The 24,746-nt window shown below is 37.0% G+C and overlaps 3 protein-coding genes across 13 annotated transcripts in view; 2 read left to right on the top strand and 1 right to left on the bottom strand.

Annotated features, from left to right (window-relative positions):
- LOC139979932 (neurobeachin-like) overlaps positions 1–6,538 on the top strand; it is a 282,051-nt gene extending 275,513 nt beyond the window's left edge. For all 10 annotated transcript variants that reach the window (XM_071991173.1, XM_071991177.1, XM_071991179.1 and 7 more), the window contains 4 exons: positions 612–713; positions 1,771–1,970; positions 2,917–3,068; positions 3,806–6,538. In XM_071991173.1, coding sequence (XP_071847274.1) covers positions 612–713; positions 1,771–1,970; positions 2,917–3,068; positions 3,806–3,896 — 545 coding nt within the window. In that variant the 3' untranslated portion in view covers positions 3,897–6,538. The remainder of the gene's footprint in view (positions 1–611; positions 714–1,770; positions 1,971–2,916; positions 3,069–3,805) is intronic.
- Positions 6,539–10,687: 4,149 nt separating this feature from the next.
- On the top strand, positions 10,688–23,390 carry LOC139979931 (glutamyl-tRNA(Gln) amidotransferase subunit B, mitochondrial-like). 2 transcript variants are annotated; one of them, XM_071991171.1, is made up of 12 exons: positions 10,688–10,845; positions 11,931–12,093; positions 12,569–12,682; positions 13,950–14,148; positions 14,499–14,621; positions 15,106–15,219; positions 15,524–15,605; positions 16,454–16,688; positions 18,696–18,832; positions 20,476–20,599; positions 22,084–22,173; positions 22,961–23,390. In XM_071991171.1, exons 1-12 carry the CDS (start codon positions 10,829–10,831, stop codon positions 23,099–23,101), a joined length of 1,539 nt encoding a protein of 512 aa, XP_071847272.1. In that variant the 5' UTR covers positions 10,688–10,828; the 3' UTR covers positions 23,102–23,390. The 2 variants fall into 2 exon arrangements, with proteins under 2 accessions (XP_071847272.1, XP_071847273.1); XM_071991172.1 differs by lacking the exon at positions 12,569–12,682.
- Positions 23,094–24,746, bottom strand: part of LOC139979929 (proton-coupled zinc antiporter SLC30A9, mitochondrial-like) — a 23,531-nt gene continuing 21,878 nt past the window's right edge. The window contains exons 14-15 of the mRNA XM_071991170.1: positions 24,507–24,620; positions 23,094–24,087 (exon numbers count right to left, since the gene is read on the bottom strand). Coding sequence (XP_071847271.1) covers positions 24,043–24,087; positions 24,507–24,620 — 159 coding nt within the window. The 3' untranslated portion in view covers positions 23,094–24,042. The remainder of the gene's footprint in view (positions 24,088–24,506; positions 24,621–24,746) is intronic.

The following is a 24,746-nucleotide window of genomic DNA, read 5'->3' as shown; positions in this document are numbered from 1 at the left end:
TACCAATGAAGCAGATCATCGTAGGTATTAACCATGGACAAGGTGTTCTGTCATCATTGGAAGTAAGGGTTATATTTCTTAATGTTACGTCTCAGTGCAGAGAGAGGGCCCATTCGATGTCCCATGAAAAATCAACCAGTAAAGTGTAAATTTCTCTTTCCCACTTTATCGTCGAGTTTGAACATATTCGGTTCAGCAGAAGTAACAAAATGTCACTCGCTGTTGTCATGGAAACAGCTTTTCAAATGCCCATGTAGAAAGAAAACGAAAGCAAGCATACTTGTTCTTGATAGTGTCTTCGATTCATTATGATGTGACGGATGTTGCCAGAAATCTTGACATCTGTCTTGTTTTTCTGTAATATATTCCATTTCTGTCAATCAAAACAGTTCATAAATTTATCTAGCTTTATTTGGGTAAACTTGCTCAAAGAAATTTGCACATTTGATAACAAGGCTACAAGTTTCATCTCCACAGTTGTAGTCGTGAGAGAATTTCAGCTTTTTGAAACTTTTAAAATAATTCATGTCTTGGAGTAGCAAGTATGATCAATTGGTTGTTTTGGAGTGTCTACACCTAATTATGTTTTTTTTTTTCCCGGTTCGTCTCAGGAGAGGTTGCCACCCCACGTGCCATCCTCACCGGTCACGACACCGAGGTCACCTGTTCTGCTGTCTGTACAGAACTCGGACTGGTGGTCAGTGGCTCCAAAGGTTGGTTCAGAGAATGTTTTTTTTTTTTTTTTTTTAAATTTTCATGGTTAATGAATCAGCTAATTTAGTCTAGAAAACACCTGCAAGATAAAGCATTAAGACCTATGTGGTGCCTCCTGTTACAAAGGCTTCAACCTCTACTGCCCTGTGAAAGCAGACTCTTTAGCATCTCTCAAAACATCAGTCATGAGTGATTGTTACTTTCAGAAATGCTAAAAGAAGTATATCCACCATTCTCCCCAAACCTGGTACCTTTCATCAGGTAGGTTATATTTAGTCCCCAAACCTGGTACCTTTCATGAGTTAGGTTATATTTAGTCCCGAAACCTGGTTCCTTTCATCAGTTAGGTTATATTTAGTCCCGAAACCTGGTTCCTTTCATCAGTTAGGTTATATTTAGTCCCCAAACCTGGTACCTTTCATCAGGTAGGTTATATTTAGTCCCCAAACCTGGTACCTTTCATCAGGTAGGTTATATTTAGTCCCGAAACCTGGTTCCTTTCATCAGTTAGGGTATATTTAGTCCCCAAACCTGGTACCTTTCATGAGTTAGGTTATATTTAGTCCCGAAACCTGGTACCTTTCATGAGTTAGGTTATATTTAGTCCCGAAACCTGGTTCCTTTCATCAGTTAGGTTATATTTAGTCCCGAAACCTGGTTCCTTTCATCAGTTAGGTTAAATTTAGTCCCCAAACCTGGTACCTTTCATCAGGTAGGTTATATTTAGTCCCCAAACCTGGTACCTTTCATCAGGTAGGTTGTATTTAGTCCTGAAACCTGGTTCCTTTCATCAGTTAGGTTATATTGGTCCCAAAACCTGGTACCTTTTATCAGTTAGGTTGTATGTAAGTTAGGGTTTTCAAAGTATTGTTTCCAACTTCCTAGTCATGGCTGAGTAACTTTTAATTAGAACCATCTGACAAAGAATCCTCCACAATCTGTAGTTTAACGATGTGAATCATGTTGAAAAATAAATGAAATGAATTAAACAACTATAATGATGTGAATGATATTGGATATTTCTGAGTGACGTTTTACTGTTTTCATTGTTGACAGGTGGTGCCTGCCTGATCCACACAGTAAGTGGTGACCTACTGAGGTCTCTGGATCCTCCAGCCCCCTGCAAGTCCCCCAGACTGGCCGGTATCGCCGCCGAACAGAATATCATCGTTCTGGTATTCGACAAGGGCAATATTTGCACTTTCAGTCTCAACGGAAAGTTTAGGAACCTTTCGGAAAATGACTATAGTGTTAATGTAAGTCCTTTCTAAGATCTTTTAGGAAATCTTGGCCTCCCATGTTCCCCTCCCCCTTCCCCCTCCAACCCCCCCCCATCTGTCCACCATTTTCCTCTTCTGGTAAATCTTAAACAAAAGCATCAGTTAACGATTTGTTATGTACTCCACCCCCACCTCTCTTAAAGAAGGAATCCTCTGCCTGGCTGGCCATCCTAGGTGTACCATACGTCACAGTATATAATCGGGATTGCCCCGTTTTCGCAACAAAAATATATGGTACTGCTAGTAAACTTTATTGTCCCAATTTTCTTAAAGGTCATTGTGGTATTCAATAATATCACTGTGTTTTACCAATAGGCAAACTAAAACAAGAACACATGAAGTACACATCAGTATGCGTAATGAGTGCATATCAGTCACACAAGCTTGGTGGGGAAAAGCTGTTTAATGTGGGCTAAATAGTTACAACGAGTACCAGCGTTAACTGTTTGGGGATATTGGTACTTTAGTATCGTTAGGTGTAACCCAATGACTACACTTAGGTCCTGCTTCTTTAAACAAAGGAATGTGGTAGGCTACGCACGCACCTGTTTTCTTGGAAGAAAAAGAAAGGAATAAAGAAAAGAAGTCGTCTTGTCTGGTGCTTGGTTTGACCAGTAGGACAGAACTAAATGATGTCACATTGGTTTCCTTTAGTAGGGCAGAAAATGAAATATATTCAAGCTACAGGGGAAGTGGTTATTTAGATGTCACAAAGGATTACATCATTGTTGCTATAAATGAAAACAGTTTAATTGGACATATGTTCAACTTTTTGAAGTTAAATCTAAAGTTTAATTGTGGCCTGTATCCTACGGAAAAACCCATCCCCTCCCCCTCCCCTTACCTGCCCTCCTTTCCCAACCACCTTCACTTGATCTTTGCTACTTCTCCTTTAAAGTCATTGTCCTCTTACTCTCGGTAGGCAATCAAACTGAAACCAGAGGGCGACTACTTTCTGGCAGCGGGGGAGAACCGAAGCGTCCAGGTTTGGAGGTCACATGACCACACCTTGATGCACACTCTACCTGTGTGTGATGCTGCTGTGTTAGCTTTAGACCTGGCTCATGATAAGAGGTGAGAACCCATTTTGATCCCCATCAACATTTTTGGTTATAAACAACATGCAGTTCTGTTAGATAATGCACCAGCTAGATATCTTACCATACATTTGTAGTAACTTTCTATTTATAGGGTTTGTTTCATTCCATAAAGTAAGGGAATTGCTACCATATCTCACCAGGTTGTTGTATGTTTACTAGCGGCAAGAAGTGACCTAACCTGTCATGTGACCTCCTCAATGACAGTCTTCTCCTCTGTTCTTCTATTCTGTCACGATTCTTCCGTCCTATAAATATTCATCCATTCTGTGTCGAGGTCTGTTATATCTCATGAACGTTTGTGTCGCTCATGAGTGCTTCATTAAAATGTTCAGCGAACCGTACTATTTTGTCCAACAACATTGACTGACGAACTAGCTTTCAGCTGAACTTGACTGTAATTTCTATGAAACTAACATTCCTATAGAAAAAAAAGGAAGCTGCACTGATGAAAAGTCATACTAAACGATATCTGACCTATTTACCAATTAAAGTTATGCTCCTTCCATCCTCTATGAAAGACCACTGCTAGATTATTCTGGCCTTCCAACCCAAGACCTGATTGTCAAATCAGTTTGTAAATAAACTTTGAAAATCATGGGCGAAACTCTGTTAGAAATTAAAAACTCATGCGAAATATCACATCTGGGCCAGATCTTCAAACACTCCCGCTGACCCTTGACCTGGATTTTCTTTTCCATTTTGTCTGCACAGGACCATCCTGGCCGGAATGGCGACTGGCAGTATCGTTGCATTCCATGTTAACTTCATGAAATGGCATCACGACTACCGAGATACTTACTGAGTGGCTGCCACGGGAATGTGGTCTCTTCAAATTCTCTTGACTAGGCCTTTTTCTTAATTATACATTTTGTAAATGGTCAAAGGAACACATATTCCTCAGATGAAAGCCTTAATATGTGAAACATGGTACATGAAGATGTATATAACACTTAGAAGATCAGAAGTCAATTTTGCCAAATAAGAGTTTGGGGGGGGGGGGGAATAAAAAACAATAAAAATAAAACATTCATGGTATAAAATATAAAAAAAAGAATCTTTTTAAGTTACTGTTTTTTTGCATCCAGAAGTTTGTAAAAGTTTCATCTTTTACAGGAGCAAGTTAGTATCGTATGCAAAGAAATATTTGTATTTAATCACAAGAAAAATGTAAGTAAATGCTAAAAGTATCGTCGATACAAATTTTTGTGTAAATCCAGCAAAAGGACATCTGGGTGAGGAGAGAGATAGAAAATGAATGTTACTTATGAAAATAATTTACAAAGTTAGAAGTGAATGTCTCATCTAAGAAAGGTCTCCAATTGGCTTGATTTGCTTTGAAGGTTAGAGATGTAGTTTTCAAAGTGTCATCTGAAAGGAGTTTACAACTTAAAATGTTCTAAATCAATAGTGGAGAACTGCCTGGGAAAATAAAGAATAAAAGTGTTTTGAAAGAGAATTTCAGACAACTGATAATGTCGTCGGAAGTGTTTACATCATGGAGCTACAGAGAAGACACAGAATGACAAAAGGTTTTTGATAAACAAATCATTAGGCCTGGAGAATATGAAATGAAATCTCGTTTAACGATGGTATTAACAAAGGTTACGAATGTTCTTCAATAATTTTTGGGGGTAAAAAATATCAGTAACATTACTCTCAGGTTTATAAATTGTTGGATGATTCTATTGTATAGATTGTAAGTAGCCATGTTGCTATGAGGTTTGTTTGTAAAACTGTACATTTTGATGGTAAGTACAGGAAGCTAGAAACTATACATCACATTATTGTAGAGGAACATACAAATTTCTTTCCCGTTTTTTTTTCTTCTTAAATGCTACAATAAATGTGAATCGTTTTATGCATACTGATTAAAAGTTCATTCCAAACCACGAATGACGTTCCAGTCTACGGATACTTCGAGGGGACTGCTAAACCCTTGATCTGTTGTAAAATCATGTTTTATTCATACACCTTGCTTTACCACAATCCTTTCAGACATTTCCATCCAGATGTGTTAAAAAGATTAATTGCTTATAAAAATGGGGGAAATATATATATAAATTATTGAAATTAATAACTATGGTATAAGCCAAGCCTAAACTGGCTGGATTTCATTGTATAAACAGAGCAATGGAGAAACAGGCTTGGCACATCACAGACCAAATCAAAAAAATACAAATCAAATTGGGTGTGTTGCAAAAATTCATTTCCTTTAAAACAAAAAAAGATGGTTTTCCTGTGAGCAACTTGAATGAAGAAATCTAATTTACGGCTGGTGAATGTTTGCCCTTATTGTAAATGTTTACTCCGGTCAGTGTTAACTCTAATGTTGAGGTCATAAATAATTGTGCTTCTCTTTCGGGTCAAATAGTTTACCCCGGCCTGTTAAGTTACCAGTAATGTATACAGGGAATGAGTTAGCATTCATATATCGTGTAGCTGTTTTGTAAGGCTCAGAATTTGTCCCTTATAAAATACTTTGGTTCTGATGCACCTATCCTGCCGGACATGTTCGCATTAGCGTAGCAACCAGAACATTTGTCTATGTGTTACTGGATAAATTATTCACTACCATGTTATAAAATGAAAGAAAATGGACAGAACCCCAAAAGACTTTATTATTGTCATGTAACAGGGATTTTATAATGGCTGATGTGCTGTTTTTAATAAGACTAACTTAATTAGTACATGAATAATGCATGAAATTCAAGTAACCTTTTGATGGTATATTCTTGTAGCATTATTATTTATTTGATGAGAGTAGTGAACCAATTAATAACAGAAGAGAATGCGTAACGCAACTCTGTATTTAGAACATGAACGTATATTTATAAATTCGTTGCAGCTCTTAGATATTACTCTGTTAATTAAATTAGGTAAAAATATTTCTTTATTTTCGATGGCATTTTAAAGACACACAATTTACATTAACTTGAGCTTTAACTCTAAAGAAAGCCTTTCTTTTTAGAAGGAAAAAACCTCTGTGTTTATTTTAGGCTATTATGACTACTGATGACAAAGACAAATGTCTCTGGCTTTCAATTTATAATTACAAAGTTTTATAATTACAGCAATTACATAGTCTAACAAAACGTTAGCTTCAAGTGCAGCGGTAGGTAGGTTTATTGTAAGTCCAATAGTGTGTGTAGCCAAATATGTCAAAAGTGACTGAAATGAGAGTACTTGAGAAAGGGTTTGAAGTTACTTGAAAGTATCAAATTCAAGAAAAGACTTTTATACCTTGGACTCTTGTATTTGAGCATAAAAATTGTATTAAGAGTTTCCAATGTGTTTTAAATGTTTATTATTACTTCTTTGTAATACTTAATTAATTTACTACCAACTAATTTAATTACTACCAAGAAAATAATAAGTTGTTTTAAAGGTATTATCATTCTCAAAATAATGTACTGGCATTTTTGCCAACTTTATTTTACACAAAAATTTTTAAAAAAATTATAATTTTTTTTTTTATTGCAAAAGTGTTTCAAGATTAATCCAGAAATATCCTTCTTTTTCCGTACAGTAAAGAGGATGTTGAGAAGAATGAATGTGGTTTAATATGCCACTTTAAACTGCCAAGGGCCTACTTGCAATGATCATGTGACAGTCACATGACTAGTCTACTGCATTCACACTGCCATCCCTGTTGGTTTTCATATTTGTTAACAGTGTTTAACCCTGTCCTCAGATGATACTCAAGTTGTGTTTAAATAAACCTAAAGGAGTTCTTTACCTGTTTCACATTTGGCTGGCATTTCTTTTTTTAAACGATCAAAATAGCATATTAACGTTAATTATAATTCGCAAAGTATAATTTAGCATAATTTATCATACATCAATAAACCACACAAAAGTTAGATTACAATTGGTTAGTTTTTGGAGGCAAAGGAAACATTGCCACTTCAAGGGGACTTGGATGATGTTAGAACGTTTCTTTCGGTAGAAATGGTATCAAAGATAAACTTAAGATGAGAAGATACAAAATTCAATTGGTCAATCTGAGATTCATTTCTCTCCCACAAATGGATAATATGTATCACAAATCTTGGAATAACATGTTGGCGTACATTGTTGAGTCAGAAGTTTTATGGAGGTGTTTGAGGAAAACCGTGGATATGTCCATGGAAGCAAGATATTAGATGTCCAGTGGAATGTGACATTCAGTTTGAATAGTTTATAAGATGCAGCTTGACTGAGATCAATATATGGTATGTAATGGAATCTTTCTCTATTCCATAACGTTTGAAGGAATGACAATGTTGTTAATTTCTATCAGCTCATCAGGATTTTTAAACAATATGTAAGTGTGTTTTACCATTAAATCTTGCAATATTAGAGAGAAAAAATTCAAAGTAAATTTATTCACATGAAATTATTAATTGTGTTATAGTTAAGCAAAAATCAAGTATTTACTACCTGCCTAAAACAGTTGAATCGCATTTATAGGTTTATTTGTTACGATCATCTCTAGCCCTTTACAAAGACATCTAAACATTGTAGCCTGGAATTGCCAGTGCAATAGGGCGCTATATTACATAAAATCAATCTTTTCATCATAAATTAATTTTTTAAGGTGAAAGATAAGATAAACCATCAGTTTTCATTTATTTGTAATAAAAAAAAATCAAAGCCTCAAAAAATATGATGAAATGCTTTTTACTCTGTATAAGCCAACTGATCGTTTCCATGTTATTTCATTTTGTAATATGGTTTTCGTTATGTATTCTTATCAACAACAATTGTTTTGATTTCATATTACACTAAAATATTTCTTTTATTTCCTATTCTAGTTTTTGGTCATCTTTTTTCTTGTCTTATTTTGATTTATATAGGTATTAGAAATGCATTAAGCAATTTAGATATTATTTAAATGGATTAAAAATAGTCTAAAAGAAAAATTATTCATATTGGTTGGTGGCTTGTATATTTTGGGCGAATTTAAATGTACCAATAATTTTTGAATGGGGAACGAATGCTTTAAATGAAGACAAGTCTGCTTTCGTATTAATTGGGAAATAAAGGAGAGAGCATTTACCAGAGAAAGTTTGTTCTGTTTCTTCTTTTTCTGTTGATATTCTTTCTGCTGTGAGGGTAGAGTGCAACGAATTTGATGTGGGTGTAACCCTGTTCAACCATCGGGAGGAATGAATGACCGAGAGGAATGGTTGACATATTCGATGGAGAATGTTTTAATTAGATGGGGCAAACCATTTGCTGGGGGGTGAGGTAGGAATGGTTTTTGTTGAGATGTCCGTTTTTTTACCATTACCTTATGTAAGAGCCAAACTTTACAGTATGAAAACAGTGAAAATTCAGGGAAAACTGGACAGAGAAGGTGAAGATAGAGGGATACAAAAGATGTGGAAAGAAGTTCTCATCTTATTTTAGTTAATTTTAGTTGGCAATAAACAGGATCAGGAGGGACATTCATCAAGGGCCCCTATGACAAAAATTGTTAACACAGAAACCTCCAAATCCTCTTGCAATTCATAGGAAATATGGGGGAAGGGGACGCAGGAAATCAAAAGCAAAAAGTAGTGGCATAGCCAGCAGGGGGGGGGCACGGGGTCAGTGTCCCCCCCCAGACAGAAATTTTTGGGAGCACGATGCAATGGGCGACGATGAAAAATTCTAAGAGAGCACAAACAAAATCTAAATTTACTCGAACCTGGGTGATGGGCGCTGATGGGGGAGGGGAGGGTGGATGGAGGGAGAACTACTAAAGAGAATGTAATGAACGGTCACCTCAAAAATATGTGCGCTACGCGTGCAGTTGGCAGTGTCTCTCTGAGTGGCCATATATTTGTATTCGTATATCTTTTGCAATATGTGATATAACCGGATGGTTTTCGACCGCGCAGGCGCGCACATTACTTTTTTTGTTTTGTTTTTTTCCCCAAAAAATTGGTAAAGTTTTTGTACCAAAGATTGAATATTTTAGTACACAAATGTAGTTTTGAAAAATGGAAAAGATACCGCACCATTTTGCAGCTTAGCCCTTTTCGAAAAAACCAAAATTGCCCATGCAGTCCAGCCCGCAAACCCTCACCGCGTATAAGAGAGCTAATTCAGGAACGAACTGCCACAATCGCGAATGCGCAATAAGATAGGGATCCTCGAGATTTCATCAGGTATTGACCATCGAAACCATACCTACCTTTCAAAACATAGAGGCAGAATGCAACATTGGGGGGGGGGGGGGGGGTAGGCAGTATGCATGTACAATTTCATAGATAATGATTGTCACAGAAACATATTTCACACAATTTGAATGCTATGCTGAAGCTTAAGAGTTTTTAAACGTAGTGTAGTTCTTACAGTTGTACCTACGTTTCCTTAATTTTTGGCCTATAGATCAGTAATGGAAGGCCGATTGGGACATTAGAAACCAAATATTACATGTCATGAACTCTACAAACTGTACCAGCTGTACTTACAGTTTTCAAGTCAATTTTCAGCTTTTACTTTACTTACAGACATTCAGTGGCGTCGCCCTAGGAGGATGGAGCATTGAGACATTCCCCTAAAGTATCCGCCCCCTCCCCCGAAGAAATTTGCCATGTCTAAAAAGAAAAACTTAGACAGAAAGAAAAAGTACTATGTTTACTTCTACTGATTGTAATTTACTTACGTATATCTCCAACAATTTGCTGATTTGAAGTTCTGGAAAAGATAAAAGCCACAGAACTCCGGGGAGGGGGCTGCCTCCTTCATTCCCACCAGGAGCATTATGTCTCGTGCACCACAAATAATTGTTCCATTGACTTACACACTAAACTCGTCACTTTCAAGACCTGCCAGAGCATAGATAGAAGTTTTCAACTGGTATATCCTACCCACCACATGATAGCTGAGATCTTTGCCTATCATGGCACTTTTCCATATCATGACCGTTTAGATTTAAGCTAGAAGAGGAGCAAGTTTAGCATATTGAACCCCAACCCTTCCATCTGCTCGCTCGGAGTTATATATCAAAATTTAACCAAAGATTTTCTAAAATGGTTTGTATCACCTTCAATCCTCCCTTTTGTCACATCATCTGTACTTTAATCTATGCTCTTTCACATAAAGGCAGAAAAAACAATGACAGTTACTGATAATATGTAACTACAGTATCATTACATTAGGTGCTTCTAGCTCTTACCTTTCGAGCATATGTACACTACTCTAATTGTGGTGCTGTACCATTATGGTGGGACCCTCGACCCCAAACCGATATGGCTTCGTGCCCACCGCTCGCACTTGCGCCATTTTGCACTACCAGCATTACTTGCCCCAACCCCCTCCCCCAAAGGAATCTTGCTCTTATTTTGATGTGCCTCTCCCACCCATAAATCGAAAGATCAGAGATGAACTAGCGAAAAACGAACTCGTACATAATTTACCAGCTATAGAATTAAAGGGAACTGGAGAATCAACTCAGAAGGACAGCTAATACTCTACGTGTCTATCAACCTGACCACATGAAACATCTATCAGTCATAACCACTTTCGGCGTTCGTTATTTCCCTTAGTTTTTAGCTATGCTACTTTAACGTTTTCTTTTCTTTTATATATTTTGTATGTTGTCTCCTAACTTACTCCGCGCCCTCTACCATTGCTTCAATTCTGAATTCAGACCTGCCATGCGGACTAGGTTCTTTTAATATGAATGTGCTACCGTCCCCAGGAAAGTCCGCGGAGATGTATTTGTAAATAAAAAACTTTCTGCTAGAATCCAAATCAACCGAAATGGCTGCTAGAAATGTGTGAGTAAATAATGCTTACCGGGGGTTGACTTCGGTATAAGTCTCCAAATAGTCATATGAAACTGACGTTGCCTTAGACACGTATTTATTTTGTACTTAATGCAAAGTGAAGGCTATTAGTAATACTGTAAAAGTGTAAGTGTCACGTTAGGGCCTAATTAAAGCTAGGCTAAGTATTCTCTGTGAAGTGTTTCCGTACATCATGTAATGTGCTTTGCATGTGTACTTTATTGTACTTCGTTTAGTTTAGAGCCCCAATGATCAGGAAGCCTTACAGTAGCGTATTTGAGACCCTACTCGTGTTAGATAGTGGACGAAAACCAGCTTATTTCAAGCCTTCTCTTTTTCGATAAGTGTTCAGAGGATAACAAGGCAGGGGTGTGAATTCGCTCCCATTCCTGCTTCAGGGACCGCCATTTAACATCCCCATCCGATGGACAAGAGTGTATACCCCAGCTTCTGATCACTTTCCCAAATACTGAGGTAGGCAAAGGGACCCCATTCGATATCACTGAAGTGCAGCCATAACGAACAAAGTTGATTTGAAACCAAGTGAAGAACAGAAACAAACCTCTTTTCCCAAGTTCACAAACAAGAAATACCAAGTCCACTGTAGTACTACTAGCAAACCACACTATATTTTCTTGGGATTTTCAGATTGGAGAACAAACACAAATGTTTAATGTTTTAAAGAATATTATGTTGAATTAGAAACAATTGTCAAATGTAATCTTGTGCTGTAGCAGATCAGAGTTGCTTGGGAAAGGTTTTTTGGGCATTTCACTCATGATTCTTGTATAGGCTACAGTTGTAACCTACAGTAAGCCTAGCTATGGTTATATTATATTGTAGTTATTGTAGTTTAGCAGAAGTGATACCTGTAGGATAAAGAATTACCTGTAAAATATGAGACCACCCAAGTTGTTGATTCATCACTGTATTTACATTGCAAATCTTTCTGAATGCCACTACGTGCATTAGTAGGCCTAGCCCAAGTTGGAGATATTGTATGGTCAATCCATCATGTTCAAAGCCCCCCCCCCCCCCCCAAATAAAATCTGTTTTTCTGGCATACTTTTTTTCAGAATGAAAGGGAAAACAGGAGATTGGTTAGCTGTTATTGGCCTGGAAATTCATGCACAGATTGCATCTCATTCTAAGCTATTCTCTGGGTCAAAGGTCAAGTTCATGGCACCTCCAAATCAACTAGTCTCATTCTTTGATGCTGCTTTGCCAGGAACTTTACCAGTAAGTACTGTAACAGGGTAGAGATTAGGTTTGATGTATCTGGTTTTGTTTACTTATTGCAAGGTTGGCCAATTCGATGTTCCACTAGAGTCCCTCTAGTACAAGAAGGCCCCTCTGACTGTAAAACATCAAATGTTAGCTATTGGTCAGACCAGTCAAAGATAAATGAAAATAATTGTCTTGGCTGGTTATGTCTACTGTGAAAGTGTTGTAGACCTAAGCAAGCAGTTTTCATTGTTTCAATATTAAAAGAATTGTTTCTTGCATTGTATAGAAACATGAAATAGGGATGCTGCATTACAAATGCAATTGGGATTATTTTGCATCAAAACCTGCTAAGCTCTAATTTATTAACTCTTATAGAAGTATGTGGTCCAAGACTGTCTTCTTCTACTTTATATACAAGTTTTCACTTGTGCATCCAAACAAGACTATTTCTGTTTTAATAGCTTTTATTTCTCCTTTTCATATATAGGTTTTGAACAAGTACTGTGTGGAAGCCAGTATTTTAACAGCTCTGGCTCTCTCGTGCAAAATCAACAAGAAGTCACTGTTTGATAGGAAGCACTACTTCTATGCTGACATGCCAGTAAATCTCCGTACTTATTCTTCTCTCCTCCCCACAAGGTCATCAAAAACATTGATACTGTATCAAATCTTGAAATAATTACATGATTTGGGATATGCATTGACTAATAGACTATTGTGTGTGATAGACTAAGGAGAGGAATGTTACTGTACCTTCAGTAAGATTGGTCTATTTTGAAGTCGCTGTAAACTTCATATAGATTTAGATTCAAGTTGATTCATAGTAGATTCAGTCTGTATGGAAACCATCTAGGCATATCATTTCCTTCAAAGTTTCATCTCAACTGTCGTTAAATTCATTGCTGTCAATTTTATTTAGCCATGGTTTTAAATGGTGAACATTGAATGTTTATATCTGGTATAATGTTTACATAATATGTGTTTGCTAACAAACCCAAATAAACTTGCAGAAATAAGAATATAATGTTCTAGATTAATTTGTACTAATATGAATTCATTCATTGAAGTTAATGTGCATTCTCTCTACTCCCCGATCTCTCTCTACTCAATTATCATAAAAAAAAATCTAAATCTCAATTTAATTTCTACTACACTCCAAGTAACAATGGCACAGTAAGTGTTACAAGATTTTAGGCATTAAGTAACAAGTGATCGAACACTATTTTCGTTTCTGTTTCATAACTTACCCAAATCTATTGACCATGAATCCACTTCGTGACTGATGATGAACCAGTTTATTCTACTGTGAGTTTGGAAAAATCTAGTGCTAGTTTTTCAGTACAATTTCTTGAAATCAATTAGTTGTTTGATCAAGAAATTAAAAATCTAAAGTTTGTTTTGTTTTTATTGAAGAAAATGTGGAAAAGTAATTAATCCAATCATAGGTTTTGTTGGAAAGCCCCAAAATGAAGCAGTTGTTTTGAACCGAGCAATGGACTGATACAAATGCAATGATTAAACATGGTTGTACACACCAGACCTCACAGAATAAGAAGGGATGTACTTCATTTCAGATCATTTTGAGCCAATAATCTAGATATTTATGATTTCTGTGAGACTTTGTCAACCTTGTAGCACTATTCAAACTATGACAGCCTCTTGTTACTCTTACCAAGAATTCCATTTGTAGATGTGAAATCAGAAAATATCAAACAGTAATATCGATCCAAGGTAGACTACGAAATATGGATTTAAAAGGTGTGATATGGACAAGGCAGAACATACAACTTTACAACAAACATACAACAGATGCATTTGAAGGATTTTGAATTCATTTGATATTGGTTTAAATATTTTTTTCTTGACAGGCTGGATACCAAATCACTCAACAGAGGAAGCCAATTGCAAGCAATGGTCACCTTTTATTCAACGTGTACGATGACGTGAAACGAGAAAAGCCAAGACGTCATCGAGTCAACATCAAACAGATTCAACTGGAACAAGATAGTGGCAAGAGTCTCCACGACGAAGAAAAACAACAAACTTTGGTTGACTTGAACAGAGCAGGTATTAAAGAAATGGAGCTGAAGAGGGAGGGATGGGTGTGGTTCTGGGGGAGGGGGGGGGGATGGTTCTGGTTCCGGGGGAGGGAAGGTCCAAAGTGACGGAGGATGGAAGTATACTTCTCTGATACCACTTTTGTACCAAACCATACAGTCCTGAGCTAGTTTGATATGTTGCCTACATTCTTTTGCAAAGAACCGAGGTCAATGGTGAGGAAGTATTAGTATTGCAAAATATCAGAAAGAGGTCAACTGGTATATTCTCTGTTTGTTTGTTGGTATTTACTTATGGTAATATCCTGACTAACCTGTCTCCTCACTAATATAGTATGGGATATCTTTTACATGATCTAGGTGTCGGACTGATGGAGCTAGTGACTGAACCTGACATGTCAAATGGAAAAGAAGCTGCTGCATTTGTCCAAGAACTTCAAACCATCCTGGAGAGAATTGGGACGTGCAATGGCAAAATGGCTGGTGAGTTACAGTTACTGTTCGAAGGATCATCATATACATTATGAGACAGAGATGCCTGTATTTGAGATGCTTGATACCCTTGAAAATGAAAGGGATTGGCAAGTCATGCGTAATGTGACATAAATTAATTACGACATGAAAATTCTCCTTTTTTTTTACCATACTTCCGACCACATTTGTTGCTCTTTGTGGGGCAGCGATTAATCACCTCACAGACCTGCCTTGTTCCCCTCCCCCCCCACCCCTCTCCGGACCTCTATTAAGTGAGGCTCTAAACATGTTGGTGGATGATCGTCTTGGACTCCTGGGTGCAAAATGTCCTCCCTCTTTAGGTACAATTACTTCTCTTTTCTATTAGTTTCTAGAAAGTTGCATACAGTATGATTAGCACATCTCATACAACCATGCATTTCTCTGGTAGTAAACCGTTGACCATTTTACAACAACAGAAAAACTGTTTTGTGACGTACTGTTACTTTCACAGAGGGTGCTCTTCGAGTTGATGCCAACATTTCAGTGAACAAACCAGGAGAACCTCATGGAGTTAGGACTGAGGTGAAGAATATCAATAGTGTAAGATTTGTGAAAAATGCAATAGGTAATTTTATTTCCTGTAATTTTTCTCTCATTTTCTGAAGAGAGCTAGGGTCTGCTGTGACAACAATTCAGAAGTCTAAGAGTGCAGTGTCTGTTCAAACTTTTATTTGATAGTCAGACATTTTGGGACAATGCCAGCTTTGATCAGTCAGAAATATCATTTAGCAATCCATCTGTTGAACACATTTTAGGCTATCACTTTTCTAAAAGTGAGTTAAGAAATAAACGTTTCATTGACATGTGAATTTCTTATTTTGTTTAACCCAGTAATGAAGTTCTCACTTGCTTTTAATTCTTCATCATAGAATATGAAATTAGAAGACAAATTGATGTCCTGGAGAGTGGTGGGACTGTCGTCATGGAAACTAGGTCATTAGATGACACTGGGTAAGTTGATAAATTGCTTTATCGCTTTTATAAGTTTGACTAGTGATTATACAAATGCTTGGAGCTGTGGCTGTAGAAAAATAAGTCATATTGTTTAACATATCTGGTTAAGACATTTGTCCCTGTGAGACTTCATTGATTGTCCACATTCCATATCTCGGAATTTAATATTAGTGAGAGATAATGATGTTATTCTGAATAATCAAGATAGGATTCCTTCCCTTGGTATTTCGTTGGACAAACCCAATAAGAGGCTAAAAATTTCGTAGGCTATCAAGAGTTGAGTGTTTTTTTTTTTTTTTTATGTAAGACCCAAATGAATAGAAGAAAGGAATTGCACACAGCCATTGAAAAATCCCAGCTACTATGAGAAGGAAGACGTTTGCCATTATAAAATCTTGATTCTCTTAATAAATCACATTCATTTATAAGGCGGATAATCCAGACATAAGACACTGTCCAAATCAGCAACCAGGCTGTTTAAGACATAATCTTATGCGCTCTGCAATATCACACAATAGACCCTGCTGGTCTGCCCAGATAATTTCTATGGTTTGTTATTCTATGGTTTGTTATTGATTCAGCCTTGCTGCATGAGACATTGCAGCTGCTGCAGCCTTCTAATTGCTTTCGGAGGTTTATTTGTAGATGCACAATCCCACTAAGAGACAACATTTCCCCATACTATCGAGACCCAATTAGTTTTTCTTAACTTATCGACGTTAAGGATTTTCCAGCTGAACAATTAATTGCATGCTACCAGAAGGAAGGGAGCTTTTTTATCAAGACTTGATTCTTTTCTCTTAAACATTAAACCTTAATTGAGAGTTCATTTTGTTTATTTCTAGGTGTACAATCCCAATGAGAGACAAAGAAGACGTTCTAGACTACCGCTTCATGCCAGAGCCAAATCTTCCCCCATTGGTACTTTATGATGATACGACCATCAACAGCACCATATGCCAGGAAAAAGCAATAAATGTTGATACTTTGAGAAGAAGGATGCCAGAACTGCCCGAGGATCAGAGACAGCGACTAACAGAAGATTATGGAATCACATATAGCAACGCTGTCAAACTAGTGGTAACCATGGGATTAGGGGTATATTGTATTCATTGCCATAGCAACGCTGTCAAACTAGTGGTTACCATGAGATCAAGGTTATATTGCAGTCATTGCCATAGCAACGCTGTCAAACTAGTGGTAACTATGGGATCAGGGGTATATTGTAGTCATTGCCATAGCAACGCTGTCAAACTATTGGTCACCATGAGATAAAGGTTTTATTGCAGTCATTGCCATAGCAACGCTGTCAAACTAGTGGTAACCATGAGATAAAGGTTTTATTGCAGTCATTGCCATTGCAATGCTGTCAAACTAGTGGTAACCATGAGATCAAGGTTTTATTGCAGTCATTGCCATAGAAAACTAGTGGTAATGCTACAATATAGGTCATTGCTTGATGAGAGTCATTGCCATAGCAACGCTCAGGGTTTTTGCGGCCTGGAAAAGTCATGAATTTTCATTTTCAAAGGCTGGAAAAGTATTGGAATTTTTTTTATTTGCAGGACGTATATTTATATTTTTTTGGGCATAATTGTAAACAACCTGTTTTTGCAAACCGATGGTTAGGCAATATTTTTTTCCCACAGACTTAATGTGGTATTTTGGTACAGTAGTATGGTAGTACACTGTGTTTGTAGCAAGTTGAAGCTTACTCCTACGATTCTGTCTTCCATTACGGGTTATAATCCTCTTTCCTTCGGTGTAAACAAATATGGCTATGTACATAGTCATTGATGTCATAAACAATTTTTGGATGAATGTTTTACTTGTTATTATTTATTAATGAGCTGTATCAACTGAATTTCATCATTTTAGTCGATATTTCGGGTGCTCTTATAGAGCTTTACTTCAGGACATCTCTGTCAGTTTTTAGTCAAGTCAAATGCAAAGAACTAAAACAGTCAATGACTTTTGGTGTATGTTCTTCATTAAAGAATGAAATATGTTATTGCATTGGTTTATTGGTTTGTCTCCACTTTGGGTGCTGCATGGAGCAACAACTTTCTTTGTTGAACTGGACCTTGGTCTTGTACTAATTTGGTCATGAAATTGTGATGAAAAGGTCATGGAATCCTATTTTCCATATGGTGCAGGAACCCTGAACGCTGTAACACTAGTGATGATGTTGTGATTCCGATCATATAACAGTCATTGTTGTCATTATATTATCACAGTAAAACTATTGGTAACACAGAGACAAAGATAATTGGTTTGATGGAGGGGGGAGGTGGGGTATGGAGGTGCTGCGAGGGACGAGTGGCACTTTGTGACAATATATCAGGAACAGATACTCAGGTAAATGTTCTATGTAGCAAGTTGATAGACCATAGTTCAATAAACCACTTGCATTGATTGAGGTCAAAGGTCATTGATATCAATATAGCAAAGTGTTTTAGACCCAGATCTGATACTGACCTTGTGGATACTTCGTATGAAAATACATGAAGCTGATGTGATAGGTTTGTGATGTTCCTCGCACATTTTTTGGTGGTATTAAGTGGTAACCTTGGGCCATTTGATCTCTGTTATGTCAAGTACTGATCACTAAAATCCTCTTTCTTTGCGCTCCCAATAGCCTATAGTTGAACTACCTTGCATGTGTTGTGACAGCTAATGACAAACACTCATAGTTTACCAGAATTTAACATAACTATTATTAACTCTTGCAAAAATAAAAATTATTTGTACATTTCTCAAGCAAAAAGAAAACCATCCTGATTGTTTAGAGTTAATTACTGTCAAGTTTTGAACAAGATTCAGTATTAAAGTCTCTCCAAAATCACAAAACCTTTTTCAATTTTTCAAGCACAGTAAGCTTATGTGAGATTCTTCACTGTGGTGATACTCACTTTGTTATACTTGCAAACACTCACCAAGAACAGTAACCGATGAATTAAACAGAAATATAGTTTTATTGTTTTTCTATATCAAACTCCCAGTGAAACTTCTACCCAATAAATGTAGAATATATATAAATCCCATAATTACTTATTATTTGCAGTTTTCATTCGATTTGTTATGCAGAATGAAGAAGGTCTAGCAGATTTATTTGAACAGTTGTGTACGGCAAGTTCGAGGAAGGAGACCAAGAGATTAATTAACTGGTGTTTGATTGACATTCTGAAATGTCTCCACCAAAGAAACTTGACAGTAAAACAAAGGTATGACAAGAAATTTAAATTATTTAAAAATTTGGTTTTATGTTTATATTTGCTCAAAAAGAAAGGACTCACAAAAGTACAATTGGTGTCAATCAAGTGACATACTATGCTCAATAGCAAAGAATTATTGTAGACACTTGTGGATACAGTGGTATTATGGAGTGGATAAAGGCAGTGGGAGTAGAAGCAATGAAACATAGCATCTCGCAAGTTGTTGGCTGGCTGGCAAAAGTAAGGTGGGTTTTCACTCAGGAGCTATCCACTACTGATGGAATTCCAAATTGTAAATAAAATCTCATATGAGCCTTAAAATAACAAATCTGTAGCCACTCAATGTTAAAGTTATAGGTCATTCGACTTCTATCGCATGTACATGTGGTTACTTAGCGTCATGAAGGCTGATAGTATCATCCTGTTTTGGTGAACATCTTAGGGTCCTCGAGCCACCTCCAGTCTGTGCCCATTAAATTGAGGTCAAAGGTCATTTGATATCAATATTGCAAAGTTTTTTAGACCCAGATCTGATACTGACCTTGTGGATGCTTCATATGAAGTACATGGACCTGATGTGATAGGTCTGTTTACTGATTATGAGTTTACTGATTATGAGACACATCAGGCAATAACACAATACTTCTGTCTTTAGTCTGATGAAGCTAATTGGAACAAAGCCAGGCAACGTTTTACACCGATTTTGGTAAATTCATACTAAATCTCTTAGTAACGTAACTCATAAGTTTGACAAGTCAAACATATCACAAACTCTAGACAAAAAACCTAACTTATTAAAAGAAAAGTTGCCTTGGTTTTTGCTTTTGATATATACAATAGAAAAAAATGTGTGGACGACGGAATTGTAAATTTGAATGATGCTGGGGTGTCATGAATGTACAGAAGTCAAGGGCGGCGGAAACACTTTTAATCTGGGGGGGCACCGACATCAAAGGGCACTTTGCAGAAATTCGATTGGACTGATGCAGCCTTATATTTAGTACCCTTTATAACTCTTATTGTATTATCTTATTTGCGTATACATATCACTCCATCAACGCCCTCCCCCCCCCTTCAAGGAAAATATGCATACTAGCACTGCAATATCCAATGTGCAAACTGGGAAACAAGGAACAAGTTTTCTATTGAGACAAAATGAGGTGAAATCATGCTAGAAACAATTTTTTCCATTCGAAATAGCTTTGAGTATGACCCACAGAAATTCATTAAAAGTCAGGGGCGTAGCCAGGATTTGCAAAGTTGTATGCACGACTATCTGAGCGGAGCGCCACCATCGGTTGGCGCGGAGCGTACAAGAAAATTTTTGGTTTTACAAACCCCTCAGATGGCGGGAAGCGGCCCTTCCCGAGTGTTCATTCTGGTTCCCTGGCTTCTTGCTAACTTGAGACACCTCAATTTTTATGTAGAAAAAGGGCACATTTTTAAACTGAGGAAAAGTGGGGGGCATGCGCCATAGTGAGTAGATGAACCCTATACATTTTGGTGCTCATCTCATGATAATAATGAGGTCACAGGGTGGTTGTTGTTGTTTCTGTTGCTGCTGAAAGATCAAAGCATTATGCTCAGACTTGTTGCAGTATGTAAGCTGTTTCTTGACAGTCTTTCTTCTCCATTTTTCTCCGCTCCTTCAGTCCCATCCCAGTTGAGAAGCTGTCAGATATTTTTAGCAGCTTACAATCGGGAGAAATTTCAGCAAAATCTGCCCAGAAGTTATTAGAACTACTCTTTGACGGAGATTCCAGATCAGTTTCAGAGGTAAATATTCGACTTGATTTTGTTGTGAATTTCAAGACCTAGAATAAATCAGGTTACCGATTAGAAAGTATTTACAGGGAATAATTTATGCACTATCGAAAAATGCTATGCACAAAATTAGATGGGTAAATAAAGTATAAAAATGACACTATGTGCTGCAGGTTTGTTCACAGGAGCCATAGTACTTCTTAAAGACAAAATACAAAGATTCAAAACTGTAACACAAAATTTGAACATTAAATATTTCCCTGGGTTAAGGGTGTGAAAACTCGCCCAAAAAGAAACGTCTAATGCCGGTAATCTGACCTAGTTTCGTATGATGTGTAACAGAAGTGTTAGACACCACCATTGATCCCAGAAAATACACACACAGCTTGCTACCTTCGGTAATTAGACACTAGTGTACAGTCAGTAGATACAGCTGCGGTCAATACCCACAGCACAGTCTACAAACAATACAGCGATGGACATCTCAGGTCCAGCTAAAGATAACAAGGTATCACGTTTCATTACTGTACTGTCTGCATTTTGTAGCGACACAAACAAAACGTCACTTGCAAACAACGGAAAGTTAACTTTTTCAGATGGCCGCACACAGTTTGGGGCGAGTCTTCAATGCCTTTAATGTTTCTGCTTTGATGTTTCTGCTTGACACCAATGAAACAGTACAAATTACCACATACACAGACTTCAATACTATTAAAAATAACAAAGGTTATCGCAGCTAAAACATTCCTTCTGTGGAGTTTATTTATCTCTTATGATGTAGCATGAACCACAAGCAGGAGGAGAGTAGCTGACTTAGACATAACTATTTTGGCAAATGAATGCAAAAATACCTCAATGTAGTCAGGTTCAAACATACTGACACCAGATTAAAATAATTAAATCCTTTACGCATGCAATTCCGATGTTATGAATTCTAAAATTTCTCATGTATTCCTTTTTAGTGAAGAGTCCAAAGTGTCATATTGCAAATGTTGATGTTGCTTGAAGTTTTGATGTAAAGAGAAAGGTTTTTTAGTGTTTTGAAAACAAGGAGAAATTGAATCCTCATTTTATGGGGGAATGCATTTATTTTATATCTGGGTCATCAGTTTGCCTAGCTCATTTGTTGTAATAATAATAATATAATATAAGAATTTGTAAAGCGCTTTTATCCAGTTAAAAAACTGCTCTGAAGCGCCTGCAGGAGCAAAGTACCCAAAATGGACACTACGGTTATTAAACTAATGGATACGCATTCATGAATAAGAACGTCTTGAGTTCTTTCTGGAAAGTTGACACATGATGGAATGTTTTCAGATGTAAGAGGAGACTGTTCCAGAGCTGTGGAGCTGATCTAGCAAGCAACATTCCCCATCAGTGGAAGTGCGAACAGTAGGAACAGTAGGTATAGCAAGGTTGAATTATGTAAAGTAGTGTGGAGCAGGTTTCAGCATGGAGCAGATTTATATCCGTTTCATCTTCCCACCGTATTTTAGATCATGGATGTAGAGAACCTCAGGCAGATTACATCCGAAGAGGAAGTTCTCAAGTTCTGCACCAAAGCAGTGAACGAGGAACCAGATTTGGTAAGATTTTAACATGTGACCATAAGTAATGGCGATAACATTATATTCAATTCCAACTGATGTAAACCTAGAGCTGTGTGTGGCAGAAGGGTTAACATGCATTGTCCTCACATGGTTGTCCGTCTGGATTTATAAATATGGTAACCTTAGCTGTAATAAGTTGAGTGGATTGCCAGTACCCAGTTCTTACTCCGTTGCCTGGTAACTTCCAGTGGGGTCTGCAACACTATACAACCCCATTGGTCACTACGTGTAGTGAGGTCTACTTATAGGGTCATCAGCATTTCCCTAACAAAGAAAGAGGATTTCTCCATGTTATTGTAATGCTAATTCAAGACTTCCCAGGGTTGGGGGGGGGAGGGGGAGGTTGGACTTCCCAGTGTTGGAGATATCTTGGATTGTATTTACCTTTTACATTTTTTCATCAGACTGTTGAATTTTAATGTTGGTTGTGACAGAATTAGCATCCAGCCAACTGAATTTACTCAAGTCACTTTCACAGTTCATTTTTCCTGTTTTCTCACAAAAATAAAACCAGTTGGGCAAGTATCTTCTTGTCAAGTTGGCTATGTAATTAATTCTTATTAACATGGAGATGTTACTAAATTGTTTTCAAATCCAATTTGATATATTTGGTAGCATTAATGGGGAATTTGGGGATGGAAAGGGACAAGATCCTTTGAATCCTATACTTGTCCAACTGGCAGTAACAAGTTAACATTAAGTTAACAAGTTAACATTAAGTTAACATTAATATATTTGTATATTTACCCGTTGATTATAACAGGTGGAAGTTTACCAAAGCAGAAATAAGAAAGTGATCAACAAACTGATGGGAATTGTACAAATGAAGAGCAAAGGAAGGATAGAGCCTCAGCTAGCTAAGAGAATCATGGAAGAACTGCTGGAGAGGAGGAGGAGGAGGTGACATTCAACAATGAGCTTTTATTTCAAGTTGCAGTTACAGTCAAATATTTTCAAAAGTTACAACAGAGATAATTTACTTCAATACTAACATGAAACAATTTAAAATATAATTTAAGAAGCGGTCAAGAAATTTTCATAAAATATTCCAGCTGGCTGTCCAAGAACGGGTTCCAATGAATTGTCGCTCTCAATGGAGAAATAAATATTCTACTTCAAACGTACTTGCAGAGGGTGTACAACCATCCCTACAGACACTACAATATGCAGATTATCCTTATGAATATTCAATCTGGAGAAACATGCAGGATCACATGGGGCAAACAATAACTTTGCTCACCAATATTGGTCCTATCTAACAATTAAAAACCAAACAACATGTTGGTTGCTACGAGTTTTGGTAGCACGGCGGTGGTACCATTTCTGTACGTAATTATTGAAGAACAAAATCTCTTGAAACATACAACCAAAGTTACAAGCCCAACGAACAGTTTCATGCAATCGTGCCATAAATAGAGAGTGCTGCTGTTACCTTTCTACAGTATGCAAGATATTCTAATATTAAGGAATACTCCTTTAAGCCTAAGGCCAACTTGTAGGCTCGAAATGTTTCATATCCGTGGTCTTATCAATAATTCTGGTAATTCAACCAGAAACATATTCTGTTAAGTTCCTATGAGTCAAAATTTGTATTTGGTCATGTCAAGAATAGTTTCAAGATTGTTTTCAAAAAAAAATTGAACAACATTGAAAAGCATTGATTGTTGCATCGGAGGAACTGACCTGTGTCACACTCTGTAAGTCAAGACACTCGGAGGTTTAAAGGGTTATTATCTCTCAAAATTACAAATTGATTAGATATATAAGCACCTGGTCTGATAAACAGTCTCGGTGTTGTCTCCAACATGTCAACATTAACTTTTGCGCCTGAAGTCATCCTTTAATTTATAGTATTTCCAGATCCACATGGCGCACCTCCGGGTTTGCTTTCTATGGAGAGACAAAGGAGAAACAAGTTGAAAGGTTTATATTTTACATTTTGTGTGTCACTCTGCCATTTATGATCCTATCTTAAAGGGATACTCCGGTGGTAGATAATGTAAACACGTATCTTTAAGAATAAAGTATGGCAAACCCATCTCAATATATTGTCAGTAACTTGAGATATGGTTGATTCTATGTAGCCTTGGTTTGTGATGTCATCTCGGTACATATTCAAGAGCTGTCAATAGTCTCTTTATTTAGAATGTAGAATTTCACCAACATGCAAATATTTTGGAGAAATTTCACCACCAGAATATCCCTTTAAAAGATGAAAAAAATACTCTCTATAAAGGTGGAAATCCTTACAGGTACAAGAAAGGTGAATAAATATAAAACAAAATAATGCAATGAATAAATCTATTTACCTTTATTTCTTTCTCGATTCTGTCTACCTCTGCACCCAGAGCATCTATGATTCTCTCGCCGTGTAGTAACATGAATGCCTCAAACTCTTCCAGGGTCCCCAATGATTTTACTTCCTGGTAAAGAAAAACATCCAAGAATTTCCCCATGATTTGCCATTCATTTTTGTTAAGATCTACTTTCACAAATGCTGCGTTTTTTAATCTGACCTGCCCAAGCAGGAACTCAAATAACACAGCCAA

This window comes from Apostichopus japonicus, chromosome 14, assembly GCF_037975245.1.
Source record: "Apostichopus japonicus isolate 1M-3 chromosome 14, ASM3797524v1, whole genome shotgun sequence".
Classification (NCBI taxonomy): domain Eukaryota; kingdom Metazoa; phylum Echinodermata; class Holothuroidea; order Aspidochirotida; family Stichopodidae; genus Apostichopus; species Apostichopus japonicus.
This window is presented reverse-complemented; position numbering and strand designations above follow the sequence as displayed.